The sequence below is a fragment of the Oncorhynchus clarkii genome, chromosome 6 (assembly GCF_045791955.1).
Source record: "Oncorhynchus clarkii lewisi isolate Uvic-CL-2024 chromosome 6, UVic_Ocla_1.0, whole genome shotgun sequence".
Taxonomy (NCBI): Eukaryota; Metazoa; Chordata; class Actinopteri; order Salmoniformes; family Salmonidae; genus Oncorhynchus; species Oncorhynchus clarkii.
The window spans coordinates 66,840,940-66,856,832 of NC_092152.1; the positions used below are offsets into that span (position 1 = coordinate 66,840,940).

The 15,893-nt window shown below is 45.1% G+C and overlaps 1 protein-coding gene across 3 annotated transcripts in view; it reads right to left on the bottom strand.

Moving 5' to 3' along the window:
• LOC139411480 (transcription factor 12-like) overlaps positions 1–15,893 on the bottom strand; it is a 92,770-nt gene that overhangs the window by 18,556 nt on the left and 58,321 nt on the right. For all 3 annotated transcript variants that reach the window (XM_071157905.1, XM_071157904.1, XM_071157906.1), the window contains exons 7-9: positions 14,763–14,898; positions 14,269–14,321; positions 242–341 (exon numbers count right to left, since the gene is read on the bottom strand). In XM_071157905.1, coding sequence (XP_071014006.1) covers positions 242–341; positions 14,269–14,321; positions 14,763–14,898 — 289 coding nt within the window. The remainder of the gene's footprint in view (positions 1–241; positions 342–14,268; positions 14,322–14,762; positions 14,899–15,893) is intronic.

The following is a 15,893-nucleotide window of genomic DNA, read 5'->3' on the forward strand; positions in this document are numbered from 1 at the left end:
GAAATTGCTAAATCGAGCTGAACATTTGAAACTGTTTAGCGACATCAGAGAGAGTGACTACAGAGAGAGTAACTGCGTGTGATGTTAGGATGTTTGTCCAGAAATATTTTCTCATGGGTCCACTGTCTATCAACAGGCAGGGGAAGACATTGACAAAGACAGCGCCTCAGATTGAACAAACAGATAATACTGGCTTCTTTAGACTCCATGACAGAGACTGTCTTAAGTCAGAATCACTTACCAAAGAAAGTGGTTGCAAACATACTGCTGGGGGGTTTGGGAGATGAGTAGGAGGGAGAATCTCTGTTGAAGTCTTCTGTGTTGGGAGACGGGGCATACACCTGCCAAAAGAAAACAGACATTATTAACATGAATAACAACAGCAGGTGTATAGGGCAGTCTAGCGTTTTGTCAAAGTCATTATCCTCGAAGATGTAACTTGTGACTATTCTCTGTATGAGGCAGGAGCATAATGATGATGATTTGGTTGAGTTATTAGGATGATGTTGAAGAGGAACAATTCTAATGCCCCACCACCCTGCCTGGTGGGTTGATCACAATCTAAAGCCAGTGCATTAAGGACGGCTTCATTAACCATCATTAGATGCAAACGAGTATCTTCGCCTAAATTTGTCCCTATTCCTCACACGACTGTTATTTGTAAAGTAGCGCTGTATGTTGAAGCCGGAATCATGTCTACTTTAATGAATGTAGTGAACAAACTGAGCCGTGCCAGTTTAAGAAGCCAGTGGTGTGGCAGCTGGGCTCATTTGGAAGGCTCGTGGAGGGAGGACTGGATTATCAGGGGGTGTTTGCATTTCAGATTGTCTCAGCTCTTAATGGAACTATAATGACACCAGCACACACAAGCGTTCATAAAAACACTGCAAATTGCAGCTCACCAAAGAAACAAATCAAATCAGAAAATCAAATATGGAGCCTGTGCTTTTCTTTATTTTGCTACCTGGTTGTGAGCTGCGAGGGATTGAGGGAGGGGATGAGCGGTGAAGCACAGAGGGCTGTTGTGCAGCTGTGGCTGTGCCAGGCTGGGTGGGAGGATCAAAGGGTCGTGAGGCCAAACATTAGTGATGTGGTCTCTGACTTCATCCACTCCAGATGGAGGGAGAGAGAGCCAGTGAACTCACCACGCCACAAAGAGGGCCGGTCCCTCAACCCTAACACTATCACCATGCAGCACAAATCACTACCAGACCTGCCACCCAGCCCCCCCCCCCCTAGTCACCAGCAACATAAATTCCTTTTTTAATTACCTAATGGCATACTCATCTGTTTGCGTGAACAGAGCCCTTCAAGACCTTCAAAGGTTGCTTCCTAATGCAACAAGATGTGTCAGTGGGCTTGGAGAGAATGTTTTGTTGTCCTACTGAAGTATAATCATCTTATTTACGAGACACAACCCCAACAAATTTCATTCGTCATCACTTTACTACGTACGTCAAGAGAAAGACACACACATACTCACTCACGTGAACAACATATCAGTCAGTCAGCTTAGCCAACACTCAGGGCCACAAGCAGTGTGTGTGAGCATGTGATTAGCTGTGTGTGTAACTCCAGCACCCTTTGTACATGTCGTTTAGCAGGAAGGGGATCTCTTGGGTCCTCTGGCTCGCACATGTGACCCAGGGTGTGGGGACTCCCGTGGAGATTCCAGGTTAGCCTCACACAGGAGCCCTGGCTTTGTCCCAGTCTGAACCTCAATGGGCAGCATATGGCGGTGGATGATGCTAATTGTCCTCTTCACACTGGGCTAGCCAGTCAAGGCATTAATAAAACACCCAAACACCAGGCGCCTCATTCCCCTAGCCTCTGGAGGAGAGGGCCCGCCTGGGTTTCCTTTTACTACCACATGAATTAAAGAGACATCACTCAGAGCCCGGGCCAGCAGGGCCAGCAGGACCAGCACAGTTGTTGGAGTTTGGGTGTTTCTGTATATTTTCCGCATCACGTTTAATTTAAGAATATCTGTAGCCATCATAATCCATAAGCAATCATTAATTCAGGGTTTGTGGTTCATACACTGAGTTTACTCATGTTTGACTAAATATCAACAAGCATCAGATTTCACTGTCAGATTGGAGAGAATGGGGACAGTAGGTTCTTGGCAGAGCTTCGTTCTGCAACTCTCTCGTCTCTGTGGCTGATCTGAGAGGCCTGATGAGTCCCTCCACACCTTTCCACACATCACTAGCCTGCAGCACCCGCCTTTGATCTCGACCCCACACCAATCAAAACAGCACATGGAAAAAAACATTATATTGTCAACATATGGATACACCAAATGACGACGGCGAAAATAACCTCTTAAAAATAAATGATCACCGCAGTAAAAACTCACAAAAGAGAACAGCTGAGAGCAGTGGACTGCTGGTGTCAACACAGTATCCTGTCTCTGCACGTCACTATGCGGAATCAAACCATGCCCGAGGGCCTTTCTTTTCAAGTCTAAATCTAACACACTTAGAGGCTAAAAGGCACGCACGCAGCTCCAAAACAATGGTCCCCTGCTACACTGCCCCAGAACCACCTTCCTGATGGGGCATGTTGAGTGCTGCAGCCTGGTACCAGGCAACCCTTTAACAGAGACATCTCAAGCCTCAAGCTGTTGATGCTTAAGAACTCCAAGATTTAGGTCTCAAGAAACACAATTTTCAAAGACCAACTGCACTCTGATAAATGAGGTGATATCAGGTGTTATATACGTGGGAAGCTGTCAACATTAATTTTAAACTCTGCGGCAAAACTCATACTCCTGATGTTATCTTGTCCTGTAAACAGTTATTCCATATTTCCTGAGAAAAATAGTAATTTACTAGATGCCTCCTTGGTCCAGTCCTCCGTGCACTTGAGGGATATTAGACAGGAAAGGCCACACCTTAAAAAAACACACTCCACCCACCAAATCCTCCCAAATATCTGAATTCTCTAAAGCTTAGGTTACTCATTTTCTATGGAACTGGAGGAAACAACGGAAATAGAAAACACTTAATACGTCAAAAAACACAGAAATCAAAGACTTTAAGGCTCTTACCATAAAAACAATAACCACTCTCAAAACTCCAACAAGTAAATGTGAGTTTTGTTGATGCTCACAATAAACACTATTTATCTCTCCTCCGAAGAAGAGAAGATAAAGAGCTTGGTATTGGTTGGTTATTTATCGACTGCTTTGGATCATAAAGTTGACCCATGCTGCCCACACGTTCCCAATTTTCTCCCTCTGCCGGCCTGTAAGACACTCCTGGTAATCGTTAATATAAAAATATCAAAGGGATCTGTGGTGCTGTAGGAACAAAGGGCATTGTCCTAATGGGGTATGAGGAGGGCTAAAACACAAGCCTGAACATGTTGACCTCATAAAAGTGAATCTCACAATAGTATAGAAATGTTCAACTTCCTGGTTTCTTTAAATCAGAGAATGAGGTCCAATGAGGCCCTGACTCTGAAAGGTGGAGTTCTCTTTCTGGATGGAGCTGACTGGGTGTTTCAGTGTTTTTGCTCTCTGGAGAGAAGCTCAGAGAATGAGGTCCAATGAGGCCCTGACTCTGAATGGTGGAGTTCTCTTTCTGGATGGAGCTGGGTGGGTGTTTCAGTGTTTTGCTCTCTGGAGAGAAGCTCAGAGAATGAGGTCCAATGAGGCCCTGACTGAATGGTGGAGTTCTCTTTCTGGATGGAGCTGACTGGGTGTTTCATTGTTTTTGCTCTCTGGAGAGAAGCTCAGAGAATGAGGTCCAATGAGGCCCTGACTCTGAATGGTGGAGTTCTCTTTCTGGATGGAGCTGGGTGGGTGTTTCAGTGTTTTTGCTCTCTGGAGAGAAGCTCAGAGAATGAGGTCCAATGAGGCCCTGACTGAATGGTGGAGTTCTCTTTCTGGATGGAGCTGGGTGGGTGTTTCAGTGTTTTTGCTCTCTGGAGAGAAGATCAGAGAATGAGGTCCAATGAGGCCCTGACTCTGAATGGTGGAGTTCTCTTTCTGGATGGAGCTGGGTGGGTGTTTCAGTGTTTTTGCTCTCTGGAGAGGAGCTGGGAAACAGGAAGAGACTTTTCTCTGCTCATCTCTTATTCAGCAGCAGTGCCAGTGAGACTTTTACACCTGTGACACAATTACTGCGAACATCTGAGGAAACTCAATTTAGCTCAGAGGCAGGTAAACCGAAACACAAATGCACGCAACCACACACACGCACACTACAGACTCTCCCACATACAGACACATAAAATAAAAGTTTTTGCAGGAACACAGAAATCAAAGAGTTTTTTACTGAGCAATCCAGGAATCACATTAGGCTCCCTGTAGAGTCCAGAATGCCGATGTGATTAAAAACAGATGGAATAACAGCAACGCTGGTGCTAGGAGCTCAATCTACAAACAGGAAAGTCTAACCTTAACAGGCAGCCTCTTTTCCTTAATCATTTCCAGACTTCCACATGTTATTATTTCAACCCAGTCCCAGTGCTGAACCAACCAGCCAGTAAAAATACATTCACAGCTAAAAAATAATATTTTCAGTCTGTCTGTCTACGAACAGAGGTGAGAGACAAAAAACATGATGTGTTGAACTTTTTTTCAACCACACACATCCACATATTGAGATTTGTTCCTCCTTATATACAATTGATGTGCCTTGCTTATATTCTGCTTTATCTCTAATAGAGAAGTCTGTGCTGAAATTAAGTGTAAGTTTTGACATACATGGTTAGCTAAAAAAAGAAGAAGTGAACCATCTAACAGATTCAGGCTATAACATGTCTGGAACATATTGAGAAAGAAATGAAGTAAGTCCTCTATTTGAACTGCAAAGAAAAACAAATGGTACTGTCACACAGCTGTAACTGAGGCAACGGAAAATCAGTCCACAGAGGAGAGAGGGAAAATGAGAGAGAGAGATACAGAGAGAGAAAGAGAGAGAGGGGCAGGGAGAAAAGGAGAGAGAGAGTAAAGCAGAGAGGAGTGATATACTCTAGAGCCGAGAAACATGCTGTGCAGCCGGACAACACAATATTCTGCAATTCCATACCCGAGGGCCAATTACAAACATGGACACACACACACTCTCTCTCTCTCTCTCTCTCTCTCTCTCTCTCTCTTTCTCCCGCAGACAGAACTCACCGATTTCCCGTTGTAGTAATACATTAAGGAGTTGCTGCCCATTCCAGGGACAGGGTAGGCGCAATACATGATAGCTTCGGCTATTATACTGATGACTGGAGCAAGTGTACTGTTTCAGAGCACGGCAGCAGCAGCACACAAGCCTTCTCCCTAGACATACATCGAACCCGTTAAAAAGGGACTAATTCTTTCAGTCCTGGGCTGGCCCTTCACACATGGATCTACTCAGAGGAAACTTATGCAAAACAGGGCTGAACCATTCGCCAAAGTGTTAGGGGGGCGGTAGAGAGAAGGGGAGGGGCTGATATGGTTCTTCCCACTAAGCTTCATAAGTGCTGAGGCAAAGAGGAAAGCAGATTGGGGGAGGGTAGGCGAATGGGGAGGGGGGGTAAAAAAGTTAAAGCGAGGAGGTGGGACAGAAAACAAATGTGTGAGCTGATTTAGAAAGAGGAGAAAAAAATTAGAACTCCCCAAAATAAACATTTAGATTTTCTGCAGGGGAGATTGAACTAAAACTATTTAGCTTTGGGCACGATATCATTAATTTACATTATTCAAAAGCAAACAAATTACTGGGTAAATAACTGCAATAAACATGCTCTCCCACACAGGTTTTAATCCTAAACAGGTTGTTTTTGTAATAACTGAATTAGTTCGCTAGCGGTAAGGTAACATGAAGGGATAGGGTTTCTACACAACCATCTGGACAGGAGCTGAACCTGTTCCCACACTCATCGTTATACCAATTAACAACCAATATGGGAAAGTGGACTCTCAACAAGGAAAGGAAAATAGGAAGGGAAAATAAGACCTCAAATTAAATGTGGATTCTATTTCTTAGGTAGAAAACACAGAGTCATAAAAACAGACAGGGAGAAGGAGAAAGAAACATTTAGAATGTTGTAGAACATCTTAGTGAGAATGTTCATGTATACTGTGTGCTTCCATAACAATTACACTTTCCCTATAGTCAGAATGAACCCCCTTGTCACGACGGTGACTGTAAACAGAGAGAGTTGTTGAACACACGCCACAGCTGCAGAGGGGCCGGGCCTTGACGTCAGACAGGCAACAGAACTGTGATGCTCCATTTCCTAAACCCCCGGGGGCCTCAAGCTCAGACGTACACCATAGGCCAGGAGGAAGCAGAACAGCCACAGCCATTTCATTTCACTGTCTGCCACTCTCAGACCGCTCTGCTGTTCCATGTCGGCCTCCATTGAAGGAGGAGAAAGAGGAGAGGAGGAGAAAGGGAAGAGGAGGAAGAGCGAGGCGAGAGGTGAGGACTGACCCGTGTGCCGTACAGAGCCTTTAAAGCCCACTCCATCCAGCCTCCCTGGAGCCTTTCATGTCTGCCAGTGGAAGCTTCCTGGACTAAACACAGTCCTGTGCTCTCATTGAGAGCATTATTGTTATAGAAAGATGAAAGACTCCTTTCCCAAAGAAAACCAGGCTTTATTATGTTTTTCCTTCAGTACTATTATTATGTATTCCTCTTTCTTCTCTGATTCTTTTTAAACTCTTCCAAGGCACTGGGGTCCACATGCTGGTACCACTTTATATCTGGACCCGTTTCAAGTTGATGCTTTAAGGAAAATGTGCGTTTGAAGGGTCCAAAAACGGGTCCAGACACAGAAGGCCGGGCTGAGAAAAGAACATGAAAGCTCAAAGAGAATGAGTAAAGAGAGATGGACTCAACATTGATAAAAGCAGACGCATTACTACTACTCACAAACACAGCATACAACATGTAGCTGCAGACACAGGGTGTCACGCTGGCATGAAGAGAGTCGGGAGACAGGTGCAGGAATGCATAATAGGGTTTTTAATTCAGTCCAAATTACGGCGTGCAGTGTAAAGGCACGGGGACGAAGACCAAACAAACACGTAACAAAACACAGGGTTGAGACCCAAACAAAAGAGCGAGGAGTACCTCGAATAAATACACACGCGCACAATGATTAACACACGGGACGAGACCCGTAATCATCTGCGCAATTCACAAGGGCACGAAAGCCCGAAACACACAGCACATGTACCCACACGCACCAACGGACATGTTAACAATAATGGGCAGCACCATGGTGAACAAAGGGCACATATATACAAATACAATCAGTGGGAATAGGGGCCAGGTGTGCGCAATGAAAGTTCCAGAGGGATCTGTGACACAGGGACACTTTGGGATCATTTACATTTGTCTAACAGACAAACAGATATTAGCTGTATTACTGAGAAGACGCCCATGTTGTTATACTTCATTTCCTGTCAGTTCTCATCCTAAACACTAATCTTCTTAAGACAGAGCCAGGACCACCACCCTCGATCACTTCATCAACATTGAACCTGGGCCCGGGCCCTGACCCATCAGCCACCAAGAAACAGGACCAGTCTGCATCTGTGTCAAAGTGGGCCAAGTGTTACCTGACCGGCAGCCACCCAGCCATGCACATGTCCACACAACTCCCCCCTCTAATCACATTTGAGCCAGTGGCCATGCTTTTTCCCCTGGGATTTGTTTGGGTGTTAAAAAAGATCCACTGCAAATCCACCCACTGAGGTCACCTCCATCTCACGCATGGATTTAGCCATGATGTCATAAGACAGGATGGGGGGATTGTTTCCTGTAAGAAGCTCTGGTTTTTATTCGGGGGGGTCGGGGGTGCTGAGGGGGGTTCTTAATCTGCCCAAAACCCCACAAGAAGTTTATAACACAAAGCTTTGCCTTGACTTAATTACACATTCATTACACGTTAACTCCAATGATTTACAACTGCATAAACCAGCACAGAACAGGCATTTTGTCATCTGTAGGCTGTTCCAGAGCAGGCATACAGTGCAGTGCTACTGGCTCTGCTTCAGTTTGAGATGTTAGAGTATCTCTAACTGCTGAATCTTTAACGACAGACACGTTTCCTCCTCTTCCAACTCCCCACTGACCATATTTCCCTAACACTTTGCATGTGTGTATGAAGCAGAAAGGTGCTTTACGGTTATTTATTAAGCTCTCATTCTGTGTGACTGAGTCAACATACACTTCCTCTAGTGCTGCTTCTGCCAGACATACGTACATGTAGCTATGGTAATCCTGGCTGAGCCACTCCTGGCCTGGCTGACTGATTGACCTGCATAGGATATATATATATATATATATATATATATATATATATATATATATATATATATATATATATACACATACACACACACACACACACACACACACACACACACACACACACACACACACACACACACACACACACACACACACACACAGAGAGAGAGAGAGAGAGAGAGAGAGAGAGAGAGAGAGAGAGACAGACCGACCGACATGCAGAGAGACACAGAGATACACAGAGAAACAGACACAGAGAGACAGGCAGACAGACACCCTGCCCTCCCCAGAGTTAACATGGATCTCCAGTCCACAGACATGCCTCATATTATCTTTTTCAGTACACCCCTAAACTTCTGTGAGTTCATTCAATATAGGCTGAAACACAGACCCTCTCTCTCTCTCTTCCATCCAAATATGATCTGAACCACATTCCCTACGAACCACCAAATAACACTCCACCCAACTCCCTTTCATCAACTCTGCCCTTTGTCATCCAAATCCTCCCGGACAAACAACTGTTCATAAAGTTATTTAGTGATACGACACTGCTCTAGCGCCATAGCAACATCACATTGAATTCCTTCCTTGTCTCTTTGTTTGTTCTAAGTCATCAAAAATGATTCTGGAACCAATGAATTGTATTAATATAAAGGGTGTCACGACAACGGCAATGTGTACTACACAAACACAGAGATCCAATACGCATGAATGAAGCTGCTGGATGGAAGGAGGCTATCTCTGAGCCACGACATTAAGACTGAGCCTCTCTATCCAGTTCAGCCTAGTACAGTAGGCCAGTGTCCTCTAGTCTTTCACTGGTCCAATGCACAACCAGGCACCCAAGAAGGGCCAATCCAATCAATGCGCCCTGACATGGCTCTGACTTACACACTCTGAGGAAACCCTCCACTGCTGACGCTCTCTTACACCAGAGGGTATACTACAAAGCAGGATCAATGAGTTAGCCAGCTAACTTTGATAAACAACTAGAAATAACTATTGATTTTCTGGTTCATTAAGAAGGATAAACTTAGATATGCGTTTTTGGTTGTTGAGCCAATTAGACCATACTCATTTCAAGCATATCTTTCAAAAAAGACAAGTTAGCTGGCTAACTCATTGATCCTGCTTTGTAGTATACCCCACTGGCCACTCTGGTGTGGTTTAGAGTTAAACAACCTCCAACTAACACACTCTATTAACCTAATCACTAGTGATTGTTGACAGAGCACAGTGCCAAGCCTGCCAGGCAGCAGCCTAAAACCAAGGTCTGCATTAACATGGTGCACTCACGCAGCCAGGCCCTACATTAATCATTTACTACAGGCCGAAATGTGAGTAATGACTTTAATGTGTGCATTCATTTCTGCTTCATGTTCTTTTAACTCTGTTTCTCTCCTTGTAGATGAAAGCAGCAGGGACCTCTGGAGTTGTTGGCCTTCTCCTTTATCTCCGCCTCTCATGTCATTGTTAAATCTGAGCAACCCAAAGACCGATAAACACAACAAGGCAAGGCCCTGGGGAGGGAGGGGGTGAGGATCTCTGTTCAGGATCATCCCAGGCAAACGAGGGGCATATATCTAATGAGCTCATCCCCATAGGGTCTTCAGACAGGGGTCAGAGCAGAGCAGCAGAGCCCGGCACACTGCCCCCTGGTGGTCTGACTCTGACCTGCTGACCTGATAGGTGTTGAGATAATGGACATCATGCCAACCCAGAGATGGATGGGAGCTGGTCTGTTGCCAGAAGGCAGAGGTAGACAGAAAGACAGTCCTGTTCTGTTTAGTACTATTAATATTCTAGAATTGATTTTAGAAAATGAAATGGACCATGTCAACCCACATTCCATGACCACGTCACAATGACCATAATCTTAAAACCCTTATTGAATTAAAAAAGAGAGAAATTAAAATAAATGCTTAATCAAAAAAAAAATGGATACAAGAATGTCGAGGTACAGTACATAACGACTGTTGTCTGGTAAGTCATCTGATGCTGTGAAACAGCCAGACAACAAGGATATCCAGATCACTTGAGACGATACAACCGTGCCTACATGAAAGGGCCACATCAAACAATGATTGTTTGGCTGTATTTGCAGAAGGCTTTGCTGACGCGTTTCATCCAAAGGCACGTCTACTCACAAGAGCTGCCCTCTGCCAGGTCCTGACCTGCCCTGGTTCAAAGAGAACCCAAAATGAGCTCTGCTTCCTGCACCATCCTGCTCTGCCTGCAGATGGCTGTCTAGTCAAAATACATGTAGCTGCATCGATGAAAGGGGGCTGTAGTCTCTCGGAGTTCAGCTAAACACACACACACACACACACACACACACACACACACACACACACACACACACACACACAGGAGATAACCTCTGTGTGTCATTCACCCAAACACTGCGAGGCAAAATCCTGGGTCTTAGTCTCAGAGCCCGGAGCAAAGCAGACTTCCTCTCTTCTAGTCCCTGTTTCCCTGCTAAGTGAAAGTCTCTCAGAAACGAGGGTGTCTGAGTGATCTGTCAAAAGCAAATGACAATCTTTTTTGTCATTCACAGCCAGGGTTCTCGCTAGCAAAAGTCCCTGAAGGGAGTTGATTCTGCCTCCCACCTCCTCCCTCTCCCGCCACTTTCTTTCTTTCCCTCCTCCAGACTAGCATCACCACAGCCATGGAGGAAGTGTCACATCAAGCCGTTGTGCCAGTGACAAGGGCGCATAAAAAAAGCCTGGCTATTTACACACACACCAGCAATGCCCTCCTAGCTACACATGAATATCCTACAAGATACAGCTTTTCCCCACGAGCCACAGAGCTGCCGCCGCGGCGCGTCTCTCTCCTCTGTCCTCCTGTCAGACGGACCCCTAACGCAGGTGCCCGTACAGCTGCCCGTCAGCAACCCTGCTCCGCAGCATGCTGTCCATCCAATGATAACCAGTTATGTCTTCACTCAGAGCGATGCTCAGTTTACAAAGTGATACATCTAGCTATGACCACAGTCAGCCCACTGTATCATGAAGTCAGCCTTACAAGACTTAAGACCGATAGAGTCAACCTCTGATCATCTGCAATGGCTAAGGAGCTTGTGTTTGTGTTTGTGTTCATTGTACTGAATTTATGTTCTACATTTAATATAAATATCAGAAGCAATAAATAATGTGTTTGAATTGGGACTAGTGGACTCCAGCGCACATATACACTATATGAGGGTTCCCCAATATACAACATGCTTTGAAATTATTATATTTTAGTCAAATATCTGTTTGGGCTTCTTGCAGTCAATTTACAGTCCACATATTATTTGTAATTCAGTTCCGGACCCCTGACCAACGGCTGAATCTAGTTGATGATCCCTGTACTACATCATGTTCGTGCCACATTACTCACTTTATTTGTATTTTACTATGTACACAGTTTATCTATTGATCTACTGTTCAGAGGGAAATGGTGCTTCTCAGGCTGACAAAGTTGGTGACACACCTACATATGTAGGATCTTCCTTTGAGCCAGAATAATACAATAATAATCCTGCAGCAACAGGAAATGTGAATTATTACGTGGATAAAATGTCTGAAACTGTTTTGTAGGGGTTGATACATTTTTCATTAGGGCAAATCATGTTTGACTTTTTAAAGTGGAAATTACAAACTTTAAACTTTTTAAACATTGACTTTAAACACTACAAGTTTTCATTTCCTGCTGTGCAGGAAAACTCTCAGTAACAAATGAGTAATCAAATTAAGATTCTACATCTGTACAGTAGCTCCTGTCCCCTAAAAGGAGCATGTACGTCAAATGAACTGCAAAAGTGGGTTAAGGAAAAAGTGTGTATATGAGATGAGATTGGCGTATAAACATGTGAATGTTTGCAATCAGCAGCTGGCTGGCTCTCCCTGATGGCCTCCACATCCTGGTATATACTGCAGGGGAACAACCTAAATGCACAGAGGATGTGCTCTCCTAAATATTATGATTGCAATATAAATCCTACATATACACACATCATATATACACACATCAGCCGCTCATTAAAAACACACCGCTCTTCAAATCTAAACCTCCTCAACCATTTTTAGGTGAGGATGGAAAAAAATAGTTTGAAATAAATAAAAGAGAATTCCCAGTAGGGGAAATAATGATATGAAGCATTGTGTTCACTTTGTTAATCAAGCAGCTCTTCAGGCCTCTGGTGAAGCCTGGGTGCTTACACACGCAAAAGCCTTTCAGCAGCCAGCTGCATTTCTGCATTACAGGTACACTGCAGGCTCCTCACCCAGTACGGCACAGCTGCCCTTGGCAACCCTGCTCCAGGTGCGCCTGTGCCCTCGACACCCCTAAACTCCACCACCGCTGTCTGCCGCCCACAACCAGTCTAGGTCCCTGCAGATAACCCCTGTACACGCACGAACACGCACGCCCACGCACACACACACACACCTCCTACCAGCCAGTATATAACCTCTAGACACCTATAATCAGTTGCAAGACAAGCTATGGCAGCTCATGTCCCCTCCACCTCCTCGCCCAACACTTCCCACCAGGCCCATACAACACCTCCTAAAAGCCTCCAGACCAGCCCTCCATCACCGCCTACTCAACCTCCATCCCCACACACCACCCATACCACAGGCTCTCTCTCTTTACCTTTCCCTGCAACCAGAGAAAATAAGAGAAAAACAGCCCCTTTTTCCCTGTTAAAGTCTTGGCTCTGTCTTGGGATCAGAGACTAACTCCTCCAACATCCAGGCCTCGTCTTCTCCACACAGAGTGACAGAAGAAGAAGAAGCTGCATTAGCTCCTCTACTTATTCCACTCAGGATTGTACTGCTTTGATTCTACTGTTATGAGTCACATAGTGCACCTGCGCCCATGTGTTAAGCAGAGACAAATAAAAGCCCTGCGCCCATTTACACCACAAAGAGATGTACCCCGCAAAGCAACCAATCTTTCTCTGCCTCCCTCCCTGTCTCCTGGCACCATCCCCCCATATCCCCTTCACCTACTTCAGGATGGGAGAGGCAGCGTGCATTTCCCACTCCGCTGCTTTCCTCCCTCTGTTCCTGACAAACTAGTATTCAAACACAAATTCAGAGACAAAACACATCTCTCTTTTATGTCCTGTGTCTTGTTCCATATCTGATTTCAGAGGAACAGCGGTGGAGCTCGCGATTATCACAACTCCCAAAAGCAAATCCAGTCTCTGAGCCACCCTCATCAAAGCCCCCTTCTTGTTCTCTGGGGAAGAAGACTTCAGCACAAAAGTAAAGAGGGATCTCTGCTAAAACCATTTTTTTTTACAAATATTATTAAAAGCATCGGCTGGTACCAGTGGCTGGGAAGTTAAGGCTTAATCGCCCGCTTTGAGAATCCACCAGGATTTTCACAATGAACATCTGACTTAGTGATTTATGCATATTAATGAGGCCCGGCCCAGGCGGAGGCAAGCTGAGCTCCACACTTCCTCTGCATTCTAATGTCTTCTGCTCCACCGGGATTATTACCCATGGAAATGTCTCTGATTCTGCACTATTAATCGCTGTCTGTCCTCCTGTTTGGCTACATAATGACTAATTAAACATCAAAAGAGCAGCGCCGGGGATCCGCTCCGACAGTTCTGTACCCCGCGCCCCGCATAGCCCTGCGTCCCAGGAGAGGAGCTGAGGAGACCACGCTGTGACAGGACAGACCCCAAAATCAATCACCCCAATGTACACACACATACACACACTCTCTAGTATACACACACACGCGCGCACACACACAAACAACAAGGCAGGGCTATGGGCTCCCTTACACATCAACCAGGTACCACTGCAGAGGACATCTTTGAAGAGTCAAGGAAAACAAGTAAAATCCCAGCAAAGTTTGTGTGACATTGATGTCAACAACTCTCTTTGTGTGTGTGTGTGTGTGTGTGTGTGTGTGTGTTTGTTTGTGTGTGTGTGTTTGGTTAAGCTCACTGAGAGATCTATTTATATATGAGAGGCATGGCAGGCAGATGAAATGATCTTCCACTCACAGATGAAGGCAGACCAGGAGGGACCTTGCGAACTTTCTTTGTTTGTAGAGGATCTGTGAAAAGATAAAACAGGATTGAGGCAATAGAATGGGCCTTTGTGGGATGTAAACAACACAACACTCATTCACGCACTGGCATAAAGAGGGGAACGATGAGGATGACAACCCTGGCCTAAACATTCTTTCTTGCACACAATCAAGTCAAATCAAAAACAATTTGTCATGTAAAATGCAAAACAATTTGTGCGTGTTGTGCAATCTATTGAAATCACCAGGATAATCATTATTAGTGTTAAAATAGGAGTTTAAATGGCTAAGCAAAAGTCGTTAATCTATTAAAAACACAGGGACTCCTGCAGGCTTGTTCATGGAGTTAGTGGAAACAGATCAGCACATACTGCTCTAAACACGATACTAGACTAAAATGCCATTGTCAGGGACTTGATAACTTGCCCTGCTCTGTATCTCTATAGGTATGGGTTAATTGGCACTGACCAATGGGAGTAGGTTCCGGTAGGGGGCGTCTTCTGGGGTTGGCCCCGGTGAAGGGAGGGTAGAAGGGAGGGGCCGTTTTCCCCGATGTGGTCACAGGCCCAGGACTTACCAGACCAATGTCCGGCCGCAGATTGGCCTGGAGGAGACAACAGAGAAACAACAGATAAGTGGAGAACAGCAGTGTGAAACTAGTGTGTGTGTGTGAGAGAGTGAGAGTGTGAGAGAGGGGGGGGGGTTACTCATGCAGTCAGGGGTTGATCTTATGTACTGTCATATATTATCAGTGAAACACTTGGCCATGAATCTGCCATTCCCCTAATGATCTATTAAATACCATGAATCAATCCATTGAACAGCTTTATGGAGATGTGCTCCAGTGGGAATAAGGGGCCACTGTGTGTTATGCTACCATAATTCACTAACAATCTGCCCTCAGACAAAATACATCTCTTTAATGGTAAAGACAGTAAATAACTATTTTCACAGCAGCAGATGAGCGCAGACACCTCAATTAATGCATGTCCACTTAGCAGTAAAATATTTATTTTTCAAAATGTCATAGATATGTGTTAATGAATGCTTCCTGTGGAGCTGACAAAAGGTATAATGTTCGTTTGAAAACATTCTGAAAAAAATGGTACTGTTCTATAATGCTGGTAAATGGTGCTTTGTTATGGAGCATCAGCATAAGAAATCTAATACACATTTCAGTTTCTCTTTTTTATACACACAGTCATTTTTGTACTCCTGTGTGCACCACTGTTAGCAGCTCCACTGAACTACAAGGAGAAATCCATCCAATCAGTCTGACCTAGTGATTTCCCTCTCCTCCAGCCTGCAGTGGAACGGTATTGATCAGCAGCGATCACGGCCTGAGGGCATCTTCAGACACAACCAGGGACATGTCATGACTTGCAGGAGCAGCTCTTTGAAGGGAGGTGCAGGGGTAGGGGGTGAGAGGAGGGCAGCTCAAGGCTCATTAAACCATCAGTCTGATCCCAGGATCTGTGTGCTCCCCCGAAAACCACGCCGGCTTAACTGGACAAAACGTCCGTCCCAGAGACCTGGGAGTCACCAGGCCACCAGCCTGCTGGACCTGTGTCTGATCTCAGGCACACGTATCCAATTAGT